This window comes from Phyllostomus discolor, chromosome 9, assembly GCF_004126475.2.
Source record: "Phyllostomus discolor isolate MPI-MPIP mPhyDis1 chromosome 9, mPhyDis1.pri.v3, whole genome shotgun sequence".
NCBI classification, from domain to species: Eukaryota; Metazoa; Chordata; class Mammalia; order Chiroptera; family Phyllostomidae; genus Phyllostomus; species Phyllostomus discolor.
Genome location: NC_040911.2, coordinates 84,943,330 through 84,964,062, shown reverse-complemented (window position 1 = coordinate 84,964,062; position 20,733 = coordinate 84,943,330). Strand labels below are relative to the sequence as shown.

Sequence of the window (20,733 nt, the reverse complement as noted above, 5' to 3'; positions counted from 1 at the left end):
AGGAGAAGCTAACAATCACTCCAAGTTGACTATATTTAAAATACAGCATCTAATGAAGATTAATGTGAAGTCCAATGCCATGGTGCACTTTCTTCCACCCATCCAGACAACAATGTATGCTTACTGGGGGCGGGAGGGGGACTGAACAGTTTTAACAATGAAGAGGCAATGCAGATGGACACAAACACAGCAGTGAAGCCCCAATACTCTGAGCCTTCTCAGAGCTACAGAGCACACCAACACCTGTCACGTTTGTCAGGATTACAAGGAAAGCCTGCCTTATACTAAATATCCTTTGGTGAAAATGAGCATTTGAGTTTTAAATACCAGGAGACCAGCGACACCACCCATGGCAGGCACCTCTCAAGACATCAGAGATGAGAACCTCTACTCACCATCAGCCAGGCGCTCCCGCCAACTCTGGGCTGCATGTGTGAAAAACTCATTATTCAGCGCACTGCTACTGAGACGCAGCAGGCCATCTGTCCCCATCTAGAAGGATCAGGCAAATAATCCAATAAATAAAAAAAAAACTTACAAAAGCAACAGGAACCCAGAGAGAAGCAAAGAGGAGGTTACCTATCCGTACCTGTCTGTCTACTTCCGGCAGCAGGAAGAGGAGTTGCTGCTGAAAGTGGGATGGCAGGGCGTGGAAGGTCCGAGAGTTTATCAGGGCCCGGAGGTTGGTGTTGACAAGAATGGACCCGGGTGTCTCAAAATCTATCTCTTCCCCTCTGTTGCGCTTCATCTGACCTGTGATTTTTGAAGCAATAAAAAGCAAGGTATAGATTTGCAGCTTCTTAAACCAAAAAGCAAATGCTAACTGAGCAGGAAAATCTCTGGTGGCAACAACCGAGCCACCCAGAACTCATCGGCACACAATACGGTCAACTATCAGTCCACCCGAACCTGCATGTCACAGTTACTCCTTCCACTGCCATCAACCCTGAGAGAGCACTTGGGCTTGCCTCCTCTCAGAAGAGACTGTGCCAGGCTGTGTCACAGCCCGAAGAGGACACTCTTCCTCCAGAGAACCATGCAAGGGGCAGACTCTGACCTTCCCTCCAAAGCTGGAGAACAGGCTCCACAAGTCAACTGGTGAAATGATGGAAGTGGTTTAAAGCAAATCGAGTGAGCATACTATGGGCAGATCTGCAGAAACCTCGTTGTAAATGCACTGAGAGGTATGAGCTCCATGCAGGAAGGTACTAAGAGTTGTTTAAAGCCCACTGAAATGTCAATACCTCTCACAGAAGCCTCAGCAAATGTTACTTTTACTTAAAACAAAACCAAAAACAAAACAGAATAGAGACCTGTGAGACCTCAGATTTAGCAATGCTGATCAGTTGGAAAAGCAGACTTACTTCCCACTTGGGCAATATTTTATTCTAATTTTCACAAGCCAAAACGAGTCCTCTTAATGGTTTCTTGTGACCCACTTACAAAAAGCCTGCACATGGGCTTTGAGATATAAATCCTGAAAGAGCCAACAGAATGCTGGCCTTGCAAGGAGCCCTATAGGGTGTGGGAGGTGCACACTACTGAGCATGTCTGCATCTCCAAAGTCAGCTCAGGCTTCCATTCCACATGCTGACTGGGTTGTAGAAAGGGCACCTGACAGAGACTAAAATGCTGAGAACAAATGTGGCAGGACGTTATCAAAGAAAGAAAATGGATGTTGGAATTCTTCACTGAGAAGCTCAAAAGTAGTTTTCACTCCCTCAAATGCTAACTAAACAGTGCCACCAAGGCAGGCACAGCCTAGGCCCTACAGGGACAGACAGGAGCAATGTGGCACCATCTCTGCCCACAAGGAGTTTTCTCTCAGTCTAGCAGAGAAGATCATATGGAATAGGCAAAATGCAAGGTAAAAAACAACAAAACATAGAGGGCCACCCAAGATAAACTGCTAAAAGAAACAGAGTAGACTTCATGTCACTTGGCCTGCGGGGCCCCCTTTACAGGCAGAAAAACGAGTGCCAAGCCACTCACCTGTGGCTGGCTTCCGGAAGCCTCTCAGGAGCGGGGCAGGTTCCCGGGTGACCTCGGCCTGGCCACGAATAGCAGTGCTGCCCAGGGCCAGAGAGCCGCTGCTGCTGCTGGACGGGCTGCCACTCTCACCATCGGCGTGGCGGCCCGAGAACCCTGAAGACACAGCATTCCACTGGTCAAAAGTATCACCCGCCACGCCCATGTCTCCCAAACAAGCTTACTTCTCCCAGCTCTCGAGATGCTGCCAGTGATACTGGGTGCTTCCATGGCCCAGCCTTGGGCTGTGAGAGCTCAACACCTGATGGGCTGGCTTTAAAATATCACGCGAGAATGCCGAACTGCTGTCTCAGTGTGTACAGCACTGCACCTTTTATAAGTACCTGCACTGCACACTCCTTCACTGGACCCTCACAACCTCCCTGTGAGGCAAATGGGAGGGCACAGCAGAGCTCAGCACTGGCACCTAGGTCAGGTCTCACCACCACAGCGTGCTACCTGCCAGAGGAGGGGCTCCTGACTCTTACTGGCATCACACTACCTAGAGGTCAGAAACTGCTGCCAGAGGGAGGCAGGTGCCAGGACCCGAGGAAGGAGCACCACAATCAAGAGTTTACACATACCTGATGCAGATTCCACGTGGGCCCCGTTTACCTTCAGAGGAGTCAGGACAACTCGAGGCAACATCACCCCAGTCTTTTTCTTCTGCTTGTTTGCCTATATTCCCAGAGGGAATACAGAAAGAGGCTGAGTCACCTGCAGCGCCACAGCAGCAGTCCCCCTCAACTGCATCTCAACTCACTGTCTTGTAAAACCGAGTTTGTATTCAACCAGCGTGAGCATATAACGCTGACAGCAGCACTGACTCTTACTGGGCCAGGTGCCGGCCCCTGTGCCACGTATCACCCAAGCTGAAAAGAATCTGTCATTCCCATTTTACAGGTAAGGAATTTGCCCAAAGACCCAAAGCTAGTGAGTGAAAGGGCCATAATTCAAACCACTGACTTCCAGGCTCACGCTCTCCCCATTCTGCACTGTGCTCTACTTCTCCCTGGATTATCCAGCCATGGTAAAGAAAAAAACAAATCACGGCTCTCAGACCTATGACCCACTTTTTCTACGACCCACTTTTAAAGGGTACTAACAGGTGGAGATCAAACTGATTTTCTCTACTCTGCAAACACACCCACGCTAACCGCAGGAAGGAAGAGTCCTGTCTGTGCCTGGCCTCACTTATCCCCCAGCCTAGTCACCAACTCTCCTCCCTACCTGTGAGGAAGCTCTGTAGCTGTCCCTGGGATTGGAAAGAGGCCGACTCTGAGATTCTGTAGAGCAGGATGCATTCGAAGATGTTTCATCAAGTGATACTGGAAGGGAAGGAAATAAGTCAGTCCTTAGCAACTGCTTGTGACACTTCACCCACCTTGTTAAGGGCACTTACCATCATTTTCACCACTCACAGTGCTGGTTTCATTAGACCCACAGCTCTCCACGTCAGCTGTGTCCTCTGGCTCTTCTCCCTCCACTGCAGCTGGACTGCGAGACCACTGCAAGGCATCCTTCTATGATGGCCAAGGGAAACTCAGGTGAGCAAAACCCTACAAGATCCTCCAAACTCTGCTTCTCCCTTCTAACCAGTCTTTCTCAGCAAGTTCTTTTCATACATATATCAAGAAAGTTAGATAAAGCTTTGCATCCAATCCTTCATCTTTAACATTTATGAGGTGCCTCCTATAAGTTACACCATGCTAGTTTGGGGGGGGGGGGGGGTTACTGGGAGTGGGAAACAGGAACCTGCCCTCAAGGAGCTGAACGAAGTAGGGGAGAAAATCAAATCTACTCTACTACGAGGCACAGTGAGACAGGGGCACAGAGAAAAGGAGCTGCGAGCAGAAGGCATCTAAGTCATTCATTAAGTTGGAGGGAAGAGGGCATGCAGGCCAGAAAGTAAGGAGCCAAGTTTTAAAAGATGTTAGCTTAAAAAATTTTAAGTTAAATTAAAAATAAAGAAACAAAAGACGTTAACTAGTAGGCTAATGGGTTGGCAGTGGTGTGAAAGGAGGGAGTTCTAGACAATGGGACGAGCAACGTGGAAGAGCATACAAACTCAAAGAACCCGCGCATTTCAGTAGGTGTGTGGGGAACTGGGTATGTGAGGAGGTTAGAGATCTCTTCAGCAAGAGGGCAGATAAGACGCTGTGTGCCGAGGGATTAAGATTCTGATTGTTCTGGAGTCTCTGTAGTCAGGGGAATGATTAGTTTTAGGAATTTCATTCTGTTAAGCACGGGAAGTCTGGAGGTAGGAAGAAGAGTCAGACTATAACAGAAATGAAAATGCTGAAGAACCAGATTGAATAAGACAGTGGGAACGAAGCTGGAGTGCAGACAAGGGCTCCATTCCAAGTTTTCATCCAATAAATGTTTCTTCCAACAGAGGCTGCTGTAGAGTCTCAGAATTAAATCCCACCCATTCCCAGGGAAAACTCAGCAGCCACCTCACACCTCAAAACTAGGAAGGAGTATGAATGAATACTGGAGTCTGGAGAGAAGAGGAGCAGAGATCATCTGGGATGGGATGTCCTCTTCTTTAAATAAAAGTGTGTGAAGAGGGTAGGTAAAATCATGGTTTTCTCTCTTACAAATATATCAGAAATTTATAAGGAAATCCACAAATATCTAACTCATCAATTTCATGGGTCCCTTTATCTACTATATTAAGTTTTCGTCAATTTATTTTCATTAATGTAACAGGCTTAATCAAAAAGAAAACGGCTTTTTCTATCTTTATCTCTTTTCCCTGCTGGCTGGAAATGCTCCTCAGAATCAAAAGCTAAAGAAAATTTTTAGTATTAAGCTTGCCATTACCTTATTTTTCGGACTGTAAGACACACTTATTCCCCCTCCCCCCATTTAGGAGGAATAATGATCGTTAGTGCTGCTGTTGAGTTCTGTTTACATTTACACTGGTGAAATATTATGTTGTTTATGTTGTTAAATATTTTACTTTTTTTGCTTCAAATTTTTTTTTCCTACTTTCCTCCTCTAAAACCTAGGTGTGTGCGTCTTATGGTCTGAAAAGTACTGCATGTTTATTAACTGCTACATTCTTGAAATGATTCAACAAATTTCTCTCTGGCCCTACAGGTAAACTAAGATAAACCACTCATTAATGAACAGAGGTGGTCTACTACATTGGCACAAGCAATCCCAAGGCTGCGGTCCTGGCAAAAGTGTGAGGAAATCATGCACACACTGTTGGTGGGAGTGAAAATGGTGTCAAAAGGTTCAGATACAGCCAATAGGAAAGTAAACTATAAGCGAAAATCTGAAAAAAAAAATGTATATACCTTTAAGTAAACACTTCTATTTCTGAGACTTACACAGAATGTGTTTAAATATAATAAAATTAAAAAATAATCCTTCAAAAAGATGATTAATGAACTGAACTACATTAAGATCCTCTGTTCAGCAAAATACAACATTAATGGAATAAAAAAGGACAAGTTACCTACAGAGTTAAAGATGTCTACAACTCATATAACCAATAAAGAACTTGTATCTACACCAGGGGTGCCAAACTCATTTTCACGGCGGGGGGGGGGGGGTGCGCACATATCAGCCTCACGGTTGCCTTCAAAGGGCTGAAATAATTTTAGGACTGTATAAATGTAACTGCTCCTCAACTGTTAAGGAGTTGAAATTACATTTGGCCCTTTGAAGGCAACCCTGAGGCTGATGTGGCCTCCGATGAAAATGAGTTTGACACTCCTGATCTAGACCATATAAATGAGTAAAAAAATAAGAAGAAAAATAGGCAGAAGATGTGAATTAAGCACCACACCAAAGAGGATGTCCAAAAGACCAACATTCACATCAAAAGGTATTCACCCTAATGATGAGGAAAATACTCACGCAAATTAAAACCACAATGAGGTATCATCACATCTTTGAGAACAGCTAAAATATAAGTTTAACAATACCAAGCAGTGTTGGTGAGGATGGAAAATGGATGGCTACACTGAAAACGATTCAACCACGTGAGACTGGACTTTGGCATTATCTGGTATAGTTGAAGATCCTATGACCCAGTACTGCCAGCCCTCGGGGCGGATTCCCTAGAGAACTACATGTCTGTACACATCAAAATTCACACCTGCATGTTAATGGCAGCACCATCTGTAACGTGGGCTATGAATGACCAAAGTGCCTGTTATCAATAGAATCAATACATGGTCAGTGTACTGAATACATGGACATCATAAAATAAAAAATGAGCTAACTACAGACATGCACAATATGGATCTGTAAAAACAAAATACTGAATGAAAGAACAAAAGCAGGCGTACCGTAATAATTCAACCTATTAAAAGTTCCGAGACAGACAAAATTAAACTATAGCGTTGCGGATGCAAATACAAGTGGGAAATAATAAAGAAAAGCAAGAAAATAACTTCCATAAAGTCAGGACAGTAGTCACCTTTGGGGGAGTGCAGGGGGCTGTAATTAGAAAGGGTTATGTGGTGGCTCCTGGCCACGTCAGAGGTCTTGGTGTGAGCAGCAGTTAAAAAGGTGTTTACAGGCATATGCCTCAGAGATATTGCGGGGTCTGTTCCAGACCACCACAATAAAGCAATAAACCATCACGCAACCTTTTGGTTTCCCAATAAAAGTTAGCTTTATACTATAATCTATTAAGTATGCAATGAATAGCATTAGGTCTCAAAAAAAATGTACATGCCTTATTTACAAAATATTTTATTGCTAAAAAATGCTAACCATCATCTGAGCCTTCAGCAGCCACAATCCTTTTCTCTGGTAGAGGGACTTGGTGACTGGCTAGCCACTGAGGCTAGTGGCTGCTGAAGGGTAGGGCAACTGTGGCAATTTTTTAAGACAGCAATGAAGTTTGCAGCATCAACTCATTCTTCCTTTCATGAATTATTTCTCTGTAGCATGAGATACTATGTGATAGCATTTTACCCACAGCAGAACGTCTTTCAAAATTGGAAGTCAATCCTCTTAAACCCTACAACTACTTTATCAACTAAGCTTATGTAATATTCTAAATCCTCTATTGTCACCAAGAGTAGATTCCATCTCAAGAAACCACTTTGCTCATCCTTGAGAAAAAACTGCTCACCTGTTCAAGTTCTGTCAAGAGACTGCAGCAGGCTGCACTTCTGATTCTAGTTCTCTTGCTATTTCCACCACATCTGCAGTTACTTCCTCCATAAGGTTTTGAACCTGTGTAGGTCATCTATGAGGGCTGAAATCAACTTCTTCCAAACTCCTGTTAATATGAGTATTTTGATCTCTTTCCATGAATCACCTACGTCCTTACTGGCATCTAAAATGATGAATCCTTTCCAGAAGGTTTTCAATTTATGCTGCAGATAGGGATCACTGTCTACAGCAGCTACAGCCTTACCAAATGTATTGCTTAAATAATGAGACTTGAAAGTCAAAATTACTCCTTGATCCAAGGGCTGCAGAATGGATGTTGTGTTAGTAGGCATGGAAACAACATTAATCTCGCTGTACCTCTCCATCAGAGCTCTTGGGTAATTGAGTGCATTGTCATTGAGCAGTAATATTTTGAAAAGAATCTTTTTTTTTCTGAGCAATAGGTCTCAACAGTGGGCTTAAAATATTCAGCAAGCCAAGATAAACAAATGTGCTGTCACCCTGACTTTGTCTTTCCATTTGTAGAGTACAAGCAGAGTAGATTTAGCGTAATTCTTAAGGGCCCTGCCCTAGGTTCTCCAGAATAGCATTATCAGGATCGGCTTCAACTTAAACTCACCAGCTGCATTAGCCCCTACTAAGAGTCGGCCTGTCCTTTGAAGCTTTCAGGCCAGGCTCTGACTTCTCCTCTTTAGCTAAGAAAGTCCTAGATAACATCTCCTTCTAATATATGGCTGTTTCATCTACCCTGAAAATCTGTTGTTTAGGGTCCCCAGCCTCATTAACTAACTTAGCTAGATCTTCTGGATAACATGCTGCATCTTCTTAAATCAGCCATAGCTGCTTCACTTTACACTTTCATGTTACAGAGATGGCTTCTTTCCTTATTAAACTTCTGCTAGTTTCAAACTTTTCTTCTGAAGTTTTCTCAACTCTCAGTCTTCAGAGGATTGAAGAGAGGGCTTTGCTCTGGACAAGGTACTGGCTTAAGGAATGTTGTGGCTGGTCTGATCTTCTATCCAGACCACTAAAACTTTATATTAGCAATAAGGCTGTTTTGCTTTCTTACCATCCGTGTTTTCATTTCCTTCAAGAGCTTTTTCCTTTGCATTCACAGCATGATTAACTGGCACAAGATACCCAGCTTTTGGCCTACCTAGGCTTTCGACATGCCTGCCCTCACTAAGCTTAATTGCATCTCGTTTTTGATTTAAAGTGAGAGATGTGCATTCTTCCTTTCACTTGAACACTTAGAGGCCATTTACGGTTACAAATTGGCCCAATTTCAAGTTATCCTTGTGTTGCAGGGACCAGGGAGGCCCAAGGAGAGGCAGAAAGATGGGGTAATGGGCAGCCAGAACATGCACAACATTTTTCGATGAAGTTCACCATCTTATATGATGAATGAATGCAGTTCATGGCACCTCAAAACTATTACAACAGTACAGCATCAAAGATCACTGATTACAGATCACCTTAAGAACTATACGGATGAAGTTTCAAATATTGAGAGAATTACCAAAATGTGACCAAGAGACAAAGTGAGCAAATGCTGTTGGAAAAATGGCACTGACAGACTTGCTAGGAGAGGTTGCCATAAACTTTCAACTTGTTTAAAGAAAAAAGTGCATATCTGTGAAGTGCAATAAAGCAAAGTACAAAGTATGCCTGTACAGTATTTCCATCACGGAACACTGCTATAGACAGTCATTTGAAAAACTGTTGCATAATATTTAGTAAGAAAAATGTTGATGAAGCAGCAAGTGAATTAAGCAGTTAAATTTCATTCCATCATGTTTTTTAAAATAAATATTGTATGATATTTGCATATACAAAAGACAAAATATACCTAAGGTGTTAACCAACACTACTTGTAGGTGGTAGAGTTGTGTATACTTCACTATCTTCTTGACTTTGGGTATTTTCTACAATTAAATTGTGGGGGGTTTTTTGTTTGTTTTAGGGGTTTTTGATGATCAAGAAAATAACATTTAAAAAGAAAAATTAGGATGCTAAGCACTTGACTACCAGGTAAGTCAAATTTCCTTCCTCTAGATCCCGGAACCTAGGGAACACACAGTGGTGACTACAAATCTCATTAACTAAACAAACAGAAATACTGTCCACTTGTTTGCAATTCAAACTACCCTAGGTTTCTAAAGTCATACATTTTCAGTAACAAGCAAACAAGAGACAAAATGTTTTCTCCTGTTTCTTTTAGAGAGAGGGAAAGAGGGTGAAAAACAGAGGGAGAGAAACAGCAATGTGCAAGAGATACATCAATTGGTTGGCTCTCTCACATCCCCAACTGGGGACCTAGTCTGTAATCTAGGCATGTGCCCTGACTGGGAACTGAACCTGTGACCTTGGGTTCGCAGGCTGGCATGCAATCCACTGAGCCATACCAGTCAGGGCCTTGTACAGAACTTTTTATGACAATGCTTTTCATTTCTCATGGATTAGTATCCAATAGTAGAACTGGTGAGTATAGCATAGATGAATGTTTCACTTCATTTTTTAAAATTGCCAAACATTTCCAAACAGTTACACTACCAAAAGCACTCAAGTTCTAAATGCTCCACACCCTTGCAACACTTGGTGCTGCCAGTCTTATTTTGGCCATTCTAGAGGGGTGCCTGATTGTGGTTTTAATTTTCATTTTCCTGATGAAAAAAGATGTTGAGCACTTTTTAATGTGCTTATTGGCCATTCTCATCTCTTCCTTCGTTAAATATCTCTTCAAGTCTTTTGCTTATTTTTTGAGTTGTCTTTTTTTTTAAATTATACTCATAGGAATTCTTTATTCTAATTGATCATGGGCATGAATTATGTTCACAAACATTTTAGACACTTTTATTTAGAAATAATTTTAAATTTAGAAGAAGCTTTAAATTTACAGAGTAGCTGCAAGAATAAACGTAGTACAAAGAATACATGCCATATACTTTTTACCCATATTCACCTATTAACACAAATGTGTTTTTTTAAAGATTTTATTTATTTATTTTTTAGAAACAGAAGGGAGGGAGAAAGAGAGAGAGAGGGAGAAATATCAATGTGCGGTTGCTGGGGGTCATGGCCTGCAACCCAGGCATGTACCCTGACTGGGAATCGAACCTGCCACACTTTGGTTCACAGCCCGCACTCAATCCACTGAACTACGCCAGCCAGGGACGCAAGTGTTTTAAAATACATAAATTATATTAGTTTGGCAAGACAACTGGAAAAGAGGCTAGTAATGGGGAATAAAAAGCAACTGGCAGTAATAAATAAATCTAAACAACACATTTCTCCATAAGCTGGATGTTTTTAGAAATAAAGGCACTATGAATATAACAAGCCCCAAATATGAATAAAATAACACTAAATTTTAATGAAGTTTAAACTGCCAATATCAGATAGAAAAGATAAGCAAATCTCTCAGGTGTCTTTCCTTTCTTTTTGGGTCTGATAAACCTTTCCTGAGCAAGGCGTGAATACTGTTTCTTAGGAAAGACTCATTTGTGGGCTGTTTTAACATAAATTGTTAAAAACAAAGAACACACTGACCATTCAACAGTCTACCAGGGTTCCCAACCAATACAAAATTAAAAAAAAAAAAAAAAAAAAACACAAGAAGGAATTAGAAAAGATAAGTGTGTCAGAATTTCCAGAGAGCATAATTATTATTCAAGAGATTCAGACCTAGTAAGAAATTCTGCAAGGTTGTGAGATGCACGATATTAAAAATTTAAGTGATCCTAAAATCAGCAATAACATCGCCAATTAGAAAATGTAATTTAAAACAACAAAGAACGTAAGTTACTCAGGACTAAATTTAATAAAACAAATACAGTCGCCTTGTGAAGAAAACAAAATTTCATCAAGAAAGGTTTAAAATCTGAATAAATGCAGAGCTACAACATGGTCTTGATTAAAAGAACTCAACCCATAATAAAAAGGTCAAACCTCCCAAACTGATTTGTAGGTTCAATGAATTCCAATAAAACAGGATTTTTTTTTTGGTAGAACTTAGAAGACATGGAATACACAAAGGGCCACAAATGGCAAAGAAACACTGAGTTTCTACTCAGAAACTGAGTAGATGAGCAGTTGCCAGGGGAGAGGAAGAGAGAAGAGAAAAAGACTGTGCAAGGGCGTGGGGTTTCTTGGGGCAATGAAAATGTTCTGGCATCAGATAATGGTGAGGGTGGTAATATACTAAAAGGCACTGAACTGTATACTTTAATTTTATTTTATTTAGACATAGGAGAAGGGAGAAAGAAAGAGAAGGAAAGAAACATCGATGTGAGAGAAACACAGATCACCTGCCTCTCTTGTGCACAGCCCGCCCAGCCACCAAACCCACAACCTAAGCATGTACCAGGAAGCCAACTGGCAACCTTTCAGTTTATGGGATGATGCCCAACCAACTGAGCCATACCAGTCAGAGTACAACTGTACATTTTAAATGGGAGAAACAGTCTGTATTCCAATAAAACTACATAAAAAATAGCTTACTCAATTTAACTGACAGTTCTGAAAACATAAATTTAATTAAAATTTGTAAAAACCACGTTGAAAACAGAAGGTTTACAGATCCAAAGTTAAAAGTCAACTTAGATAAAGAGGCTAGAATGGTCTGTTAATGTTTTGTGTTTTTTTTAGAACTTTAAAAAATATATATGTATTCCTTTTTTAGAGAGGGGAAGGGAAGGAGAAACAGAAAAACATCTATGTGTGGTTGCCTCCTGCACGTCCCCCACTGGGGACCTGGCCTGCAACACAGGCATGTGCCCTAAACTGGCAACTGAATTGGCGACCCTTTTATTCGAAGGCCAGTACTCAACCACTGAGCCACACCAGTCAGGGCTGTTAATGATGTTTTAATTGTTATATGAATCCTAAAGAATTAAAGCTAGTAAACCTCCTCTGTGTATGCTTGAGGAAAGGATTATTTTTTGAAATACTTTATATAAAACAAAAGTTCTACTGAACTTAAAATTTATTTGCATCATCACAAGCACTTTCAATATTATAGCTATCAAAAAAGGGAAGAATTATTATTTAAAAATAAACACACTCTCGGCATACAACTGAAAGAGAAGAAATTGTCTGAATCCTCAATAACAACAAAAAAAAGTTTCCATCAACTATAAATAAAACAAGATTTTATCTGTGATTTGGCACCCACATCTGCCAACAAAGTTTCTAGTCAATGCTGACCACAGGCCCATGACTCCTCCTCTGAAGCCCTTGGGTCTAGATGTGTTTTAGAATTCAGGATTTCTTGAATTTTAGAATGGTAAGAAAGTGATACAGTTTTAACATGTCATAAATTAACACCACCAGCAATCCATTAGTATTTTTGAAATAACATATATGTTACATTCCAAGTGAAATAAATAGGTTTAAATTAAATTATTTATGGACCATAAAAAAGCATATTTATCAGTAAAATTTTTTTAAAGATTTGGAATAATTCTACTTTTCTCATCACAGATAAAAAAACATAAAGAAAATTTAAAGCAATGTTTTCCTCAAGTTTCACAGAGAGCCTCCAAATCACCCCCACTGCACTCATTAAAAGGTAAAGACGCATGGCTGGTGTAGCTCAGTGCATTGAGTGTGGGCTGCGAACCAAAGGGTTGCAGGTTTGATTTCTAGTCAGGGCACATGCCTGGGTTGTGGGCCAGGTCCCCAGTGGGGGCCATGTGAGAGGCAACCACACATTGATGTTTCTCTCTCTCTTTCTCCCTCCCTTCCCTTCTCTAAAAAGAAATAAATAAAAATAAGTAAAAGGTAAAGACGTAGTCTCCTAGAAAAATTCTCAGGCATTTGCACATGGAGACCACAAAAGTAAAAGGATGATTACCACAGCAGTGAAAAACGGGAAAAATAATGAAAAATGTCCACAATCGGGGACTGGATAAAATGAGGTACACTGATATGATACATTACTAAATAGCAGTTAGAAGGAATAAGAATACATTTACATAAACAAACCAGTTTTCATGGATACATACGAGCAAGGAGGATTCACATTAAATTACTGACAGTGGTTGCTACCAGAAAGGAACAAGGGTTACAGGGCTAGGTGGTGGGTGGGGTTATAGCGGTAGGGTTTGGGTGTAGAAGTGGAGAGCATTTCCCACTTCCTCTGCATAAAGGCTCAGGCTCCCATTTCAAACATGGCAAAACTGACACACTGTTCTTTGCATCCTCCTGAAGCTTCATTATAATGGCTAAAAGGAAATAACAAAAGTATAAATGCAGCACAAAGACAAAGAGAGAGGAGGAGGAAAAGGCAGCAGATGAGAAATGTCAACAGAATTCTGGAAGATGGATTGCAGGAAGACAGGGAGTAACTGGCCAGCAGGGGAAAGAAAGCAGAAGTCTAAAAGCTGAAGGAAAAAGCCACAAACGAGCCAGCCAGTTAGAACTACAAAACCCCGAGGAGGGAGGAGGCAGGGATGAAGAGGAACCAGGAACCACACAGACAGGGATGAGGCATGAGAACAGGACAACGGGTTGTTAGTATGAAAAAGAAGTTGCACCCATTCGGGTCCCCTCTTTGTCCCCAACAGATTTATATTCTGGTTGGACCAAAGGTTCTGAAATGAAAGACACTAGGCACAGCTCAAGGAGCTGGGGAAGGAGTGTGGCACCACACTCTGAACAGAGAAGTCAGTCAAAGACAAGGTACAAAATGGTGACACTAGCAGCTCCCTCCCCCAGCTTGACTCCAACCCCGCCTGCTCTCAACTAGCTGGCATTAGATGAGAGGACTTCCCCTCCTGGAAAAAGTGACCAGACTGTAAGAAAACCTTCAGGTACAGATAACCGGGGGATTCCAAAAAAGCATTTGGGTCCCCGCTCTGTATCACCGCCAACAGATTCCACTAACACAGCATCCACCAGTTCTCTGAGAATGACCTATCAGGAACCAACAGAAATTTGAGCACAACTGTTATACGAAAGATAGCAACCCAAATAAAAGAGGAATTAAAAGGAAACAGATGATAAAGGTTCACAGTTAATGTTCTCAAAGAGATAGCCCAAAAGCCAGTACAGACTGCTATTTTTAAAAAATAAGGAACATCAGAGAATATGAGCAATCTGCAAGAAATTAAAAATGAAATAAAAAAAAAAAAACCACTCACAAACCAGCAACAACAAATAGGTTATTTCCCATATATCTGATTCAAAGAAAAAGAAAGCCGGCTGCATCAAGAAAGTCCCACATCCAATAAACAGAAGTTCCAGAAAGAGAAAACTGGAAAAGACAGGACTTAGGTTTTCCCAAAACAAAATGACCCAAGTTTCCAGGTTTAAGAAGGCAAAACACCCAGCACAACGTATGAAAAAGGACCCATTGCACAGTACCACACCATGAAATTTTAGAATACAGGATTGAAAACGAGATCCTAAGACCTTCCAGTCAGGAGAAAACGTCACAAAGAAATCAGAACAGCCCGGCTCTTCTCCAGGGCAGTTCTGGACAATGCGGACAATGCAGCAGACTGCCATCTTCCAGAACTGAGTCAAACCAATAATCCAGTGGGAGATTTAGAATTAAGACATGCGACATTCTCAATTCACCTCCTATGCACCTGTTCTCAGGAAGCAACTGGAGAACGTGTGTTACATAAAGAAAGGAGTAACAACAAAACCAAAAACAACAAAACCAAAACTGAGATCCACTTAAGGTATGGGAAAGAGAGGACGTAACAGGAGAAAAGATGAAAAACATCCCAAGGCGAGGAGTTCCCGGAAAAGAGTTATACCCACGTCAAACCGGCTAACCAACCTGCCCCAGTTTGTGTGGGACTTTCCCAGTTTTAGCAACAGAAACCCCATGCCCCAAGAAACGTATCGATCCTGGGCAAAACCTACCAAAAGTCCATAGTGGCCTGGGAACAGGAGAAAGCACAGCTCCAGGACTAACACTCAGAAAGAATTTTACAGCTGTAAGCATTAGGCTTTATCTTTTTGTTTGTAATCCACTTTGCTTTTTATTTCTCCATCATTTAACATTTATTTTTAAGTATGTAAAACATAACACGATTATAAAAGTCAAACCTATATAAAAGATTATACTCAGAGAACTGAACTGATCCCATTCTTTCTCTTCCCACTCTATCCGCCAATTTTTCCACTCCATTCTACCCACCTCGCAGGGTAACCAATCTCATTAGTTCCTGGTTTATTCTTCTTGTGTTTCTTTTTCCACCAATGATAAAATATGTATCTACTTTATTTTCCCTCCATCCTGGGGTAAAAACTGAATGCCATATAGTATTTTGCACTGTTTTTCCCCCCTTGCTTAACAACACATGCTGGAAGTCACTATCATTTCATAGATAATATTTCTCATTCACTTCTCAGCGGCATATTCTTGAGGCAAATACACCAAAGTTTATTTATGCAACCACCCCTCCCAGCACTTACATGGTTTTTAATACTGTGCAAATAGAAACACTACTGCCTCGAATAACCTTGTGAATTTGTATTTTTGTATTGCTGAAGGTATCTTCAGGGTAAATTCTTGAAGTGGAAATGCTAAATCAAAAGGTAGATGCAAATGTAATTTTGTTAATAATGCCAAATTCCCCTTTTTAAAAAGTTGTACTGATTTGTGTTCCTAACGGCTGTGTATGAGAGTGCCTGTTTCCCCACAGCCTTGAAAAGAGAAACTACAGTGATGCTTTATATATTTTTTGCTAATAGTGTATTTCAAATGACTAACCCAACCACACAGAAGTTGGGCAGAGGTGGATCTAACCCAAATAACTCTTGAACACAGTACATTTTAACTGTGTGCATTCGACTAAAGAACTAAATGAACTGTAAATAAATGCTGAGCTCTGATCAGTAGATTTGTGTTTTTGTAGTGGAATGGGCTGGCAATTCTGACACTATTCAATGTTTATTCTAGAAATGAGCAAATAAGGAGGTATAAAGTAGATAATGGAAGACAGGTTTCCCACTGTTTTGAGTAGCAGCATATTACTGTGTAAAGGGGTAAAAGCTAGAATGACCCCTATAGTAAGAGACAGGTAGTGAAGCTATCAGCAAGAACCAAGATATGTAAAGAGAGACAAATACAGAAACAGACACAGATGTGTACATGTACAATTGTTTTAAACTAAAAGGATCCAGAGTTCCCTAAGAAACAGATGATTCTACACCTGGGGCTGTGAAAATACAAGCTAAGCCCAGACATCTTACTGGGCCAGAAGGCAAGTAAGTTAAAAAAAAAAAAGGTTCAGAAATGGGGGGACTTGTTAGAAGGACACAAAAACTAGAGTGAAGGGAGACCCACTAGGCAACTCTGTACAATTCGTACATCGAAGTTAAAAATGACAGCAACAGCTAACTCAGCAATAAAATAAAAATTCTTAAATCCATAAAGAATAAACAAATAGGGAAGAAAGGAAGGCTCTTCCTTACTTTTGAATGCCAATTAGTAAATGTCAAATGAATGGTGGAATTTTAAAAAGCACCACTTGACCACCATCCCAGTAATAATGGTTGTTTCAGGAAAGAATCACACATCACTAAAAGTAGTAAATGAAAGTCTGATGAGACTGTATCTCACAAGATAATTGTGTTTATAGTGGAGAAACAAGACAAACACTATCTTAACCAAATAAATGAAGTTATCATTATTGAAAATCAGACAAATAGAAATCATCTGTCTCCTGATACAGTGCACTAAGAAATATCACTTATGAAACATTCCTGTCAAAATACTACCCAAATATGATAATGAAAAAACATCAGATAAACCCAAACTGGGGAAGCGTCTAAAAAACAAATGGCCCGTACCCTTAAAAAATGTTAAGGTCACAGTAATATTGTAATAACTGTTTGGTGGGAACATTTATAAGTTATATAAATGTCTAATCACTATATCATATATCTGAAATTAATGATATTGTATGCAAACTGTAACTGATAAATGAAATAAATATTTAATATTAAGGTCACAAAAAAATTTGTTGGAACTTTCCTAGATTAAAAGAAATGAGTCTGGCCCTGGCTGGTGTGGCTCAGTGGGCCGGGCAGCACCCCACAAGCCGAAAGATCTCGGACTGATTCCCAGTCAGGTGCATCCTGGGCTGCAGGCTGGTCTCCCAGGTGGGGCACTCAGGCAGCAGATCAATGTCTCTCTCACGCGTGGGCACACGGACATTTCCCTCTCTTTTTCTCTCCCTTCCCCTCTCTCCAAAAATAAATAAATAAAATCTTGAAAATGAAAATGAAAAAGAAGAAAAAGAAACGAGCCTGTCTGCCTGGCAGAGAAGGAAGAGAACCTGCACGCTGGTGAAGAAAGAAACTGGGTGGGACGACAGGTGAAATCTGGAGTGAAAGGTCCAAGCTGTCGTGCAGGCTATAAAATACAGTTTGGTCAGAGAGCCATTTTTGTGTTGCTGTTAAAATTATTTTAATTACTGGAATGTACAACTTTTAATATGCAAATAAAGAGTTTTAAAACCTGAAAAACATAAATAAATGAAAGAGACTTGGCAAACACACCTTATGATCCAGGGCTGGATGGATCCTCAATCAGGATTTCATTTAATTTTATAATTATCATTAGTAAAATAGGCAAATTTTGACAAATTTTGACAGGATAAAGACTGGACAGCAAGCAGTACTGTGTCAGTGTTAATTCTCTGATTTTGATAACTGCAGTGATGTTATGAAAGAGAGTTTTACCTTGTTTATTAAGTATTTAGCAATAAAGAGGCATTAATACCTACAACTTTACTCTGGTACAGAACAAAAATAATGTGAGAGGAGAGAATGATGAAGCAAATGTGATGTCAGAAATTATATAAAAACTGAAAGTTGCCCTGGCTGGTGTAGCTCAGTGGATTGAGCGCAGGCTGCGAACCAAAGTGTCACAGGTTTGATTCCTAGTCAGGGTACATGCCTGGGTTGCAGGCCATGACCCCCAGCAACCGCACATTGATGTTTCTCTCTCTCTCTCTCTCTCTCTCTCTCTGTGAATAAATTTTTTAAAAAGAAATAAAATCTTTAAAAAAAATCATCAGGGAGCTGCAGACGACCACCAGCCCCTGGGAACAAGCTAACTTCCCGGGACAGGAATGCTGCAGTCTCTTTCACCTAAGTCTCCCTCAATTCAAAACCCCTCACTGCACCTTCTTTATTCCCTGTTATAAAAAGTGTGGCCTGGAAAAAAAAGGGAAGACGGTTATTTTGGGTGTAAACCCACTGTCTTCTCAGACTGCTGGCCATCTGAATAAAGGCCCATAAAGATTAAAAAACAAAAACAAAAACAAAAACAAAAAAACAAACCACTGCCACTTACAATAGTATTAAAGTTTAAAAATACTTAGGAAACGCCCTGGCTGGCGTAGCTCAGTGGATTGAGCGCAGGCTGCGAACCAAAGTGTCACAGGTTCGATTCCCAGCCAGGGTACATGCCTGGGTTGCAGGCTATAACCCCCAGCAACCACACATTGATGTTTCTCTCTCTCTCTCTCTTTCTCTCTCTATCTCTATCTCTATCTCCCTCCCTTCCCTCTCTAAAAATAAATAAATAAAATCTTTAAAAAAAATACTCAGGAAACTATGAAACACTGCTAAGAAAAAGTAAAGACCTAAACAAATGAAGAGATGTACCATGTTCATGAATTAGAAAAACCAATGTTAAGATTAATTCTCCCAAACTGATCTACAGATTCAACACAACCCCCAAATCAAACCCCAGCAGACATTGTTTTTGGTAAACACTGACAAGCTGATTTTAAATTTTATATGAAAATATAAAGGGTCTTAAACAGTCAAAACAATCTTGAAAAGGAGGAACGAAGTTAGAAGACTCACACTACTAACACTACTCGATTTAATGACCTAAACATATCCACACAAATACAGTCAACCCATTGATTTTTGACAACGGCACCAACACTATTCAATGAGAAAAGAAAAAGTCATTTCCACAGATAATGCTGGAACCAGATAACAAACACACAAACCTGAACCACTACCTCACTCAAACTACACACAAAAATTAAAGAAGAACCAAAAACCCAAATGTAGGAGCCAGAAACATAAAGCTTCTAGATTTCTAAAAACATTAACTATATATATTTTTAATTTGATAAAATGGACTTTCTTAAAATTGAACACCTCTAATCAAAGACACCTTAATAAAAATTAAAAGTAGCCCTGGCTCATGTAGCTCAGTGGATTGAGCATAGGCCTAAAACCAAAGGGTCACCGGTTCCATTCCCAGTCACAGCACATGACTGGGTTGTGGGCCAGGTCCCTAGCACAGGGTGTGTGGGAGGCAACCACACACCAATGTTTCTCTCCCTCTCTCTTTCCCTTCCCTCCTCTCTAAAAATAAATAAAATCTTTAAAAAATGAAAAGGCAGTTAACAGAGAAAATATTTGTAATACATATATTTGACAAAGGACTTGTATCCAGAGTATATATTTTTTAAAAGTCGACACATCAAGAACAAACAAAAAACCCCCACTTTTTAAAAAGAAGAGCTGCCATTTTCTTCCCCAAACTAATTCTTCCTTCCACTGGGAAGACAGTAGCACCTCCAGTGGCCAAGAGCAGAATGTCGGCCTGAATGTGGGGCACAGAAGGTATCGCCGCATGAGGGTGACATGGTGTGAGAGTCAGAGCTCAAGAGAAGGATGGAATACCCAAACAGAAAATGACAAGGGGCAGGGTATCAAAGCCCAAGTTGAGTGAGGATGGCATACAGTATATAAGAGGACAGCCTGGTGTGGAGGATCAGAGTGTGAGCAGGTGAGGAAACCATCCACGGGGAGCCAGCCCAGCAGAGCAGAGGGTATTGAAACCCAAAGGTGTACAGGACATCTTTGTGAAGGAGGGACAGCAGCAGTGATGGGAAGGGAGATTAGTTGTATTAAGTGGGTATGAGGATTAAACACTGAAGTCAATACAAATATGGAAAGAGAAAAAAACATTTAAAACAAATATGGAAAGAGAAAAAAACATTTAAAACAAACCCTCTGGGCTGGCATCAGAATTTGTTAGTGGCATAAACTCATGGTTTTTAACGCATTTAGAAAAAGCTAAACATAAATAAATAAATATAGAGGTGTGTGTGTGTGTGTGTGTGTAAACACACCCAAATATTAGCCTCTTCCCACTAAGGGGAGCCAGGCTCAGCAACACTCCAATAGTTAACAACGACATCTAGAACCTAGACCTGGGCTCCTAAATACAATACCACTGTACTTTAGAAGAGCCAAGGCTCTGTGGAGGAATAGCTAACAGTAAAGGCTAAGGCAGGCAAAGTACACAGTGACCCTAGGCCATCTTTCACCAGAAAGCGCTGACACTCCAAGAATGATGGGAGCATGTCAAAGAAACACAGAAGCCAGACTGACAGAAGTCCCACAAGCCCAATCAAGAACAATCTGAACATCTAAATAAACAATAATAATACATTATAATCCATCAAATAAAACAGAAAACCATGATTTCACACAGATATAAACAAGTAAACTAAACTTTAGAAGGAGAATAAGGTAACACACAGTTTCACAACTCCTCCTCAT

General features: G+C 40.6%; 1 protein-coding gene across 2 annotated transcripts in view; it reads right to left on the bottom strand.

The window, feature by feature from the left end:
• Positions 1-20,733, bottom strand: part of ASXL1 (ASXL transcriptional regulator 1) — a 70,962-nt gene that overhangs the window by 6,820 nt on the left and 43,409 nt on the right. For both annotated transcript variants that reach the window (XM_028523535.2, XM_036009699.1), the window contains 6 exons: positions 3,431-3,551; positions 3,259-3,356; positions 2,613-2,706; positions 1,993-2,145; positions 590-753; positions 396-492 (listed from right to left, as the gene is read on the bottom strand). In XM_028523535.2, coding sequence (XP_028379336.1) covers positions 396-492; positions 590-753; positions 1,993-2,145; positions 2,613-2,706; positions 3,259-3,356; positions 3,431-3,551 — 727 coding nt within the window. The remainder of the gene's footprint in view (positions 1-395; positions 493-589; positions 754-1,992; positions 2,146-2,612; positions 2,707-3,258; positions 3,357-3,430; positions 3,552-20,733) is intronic.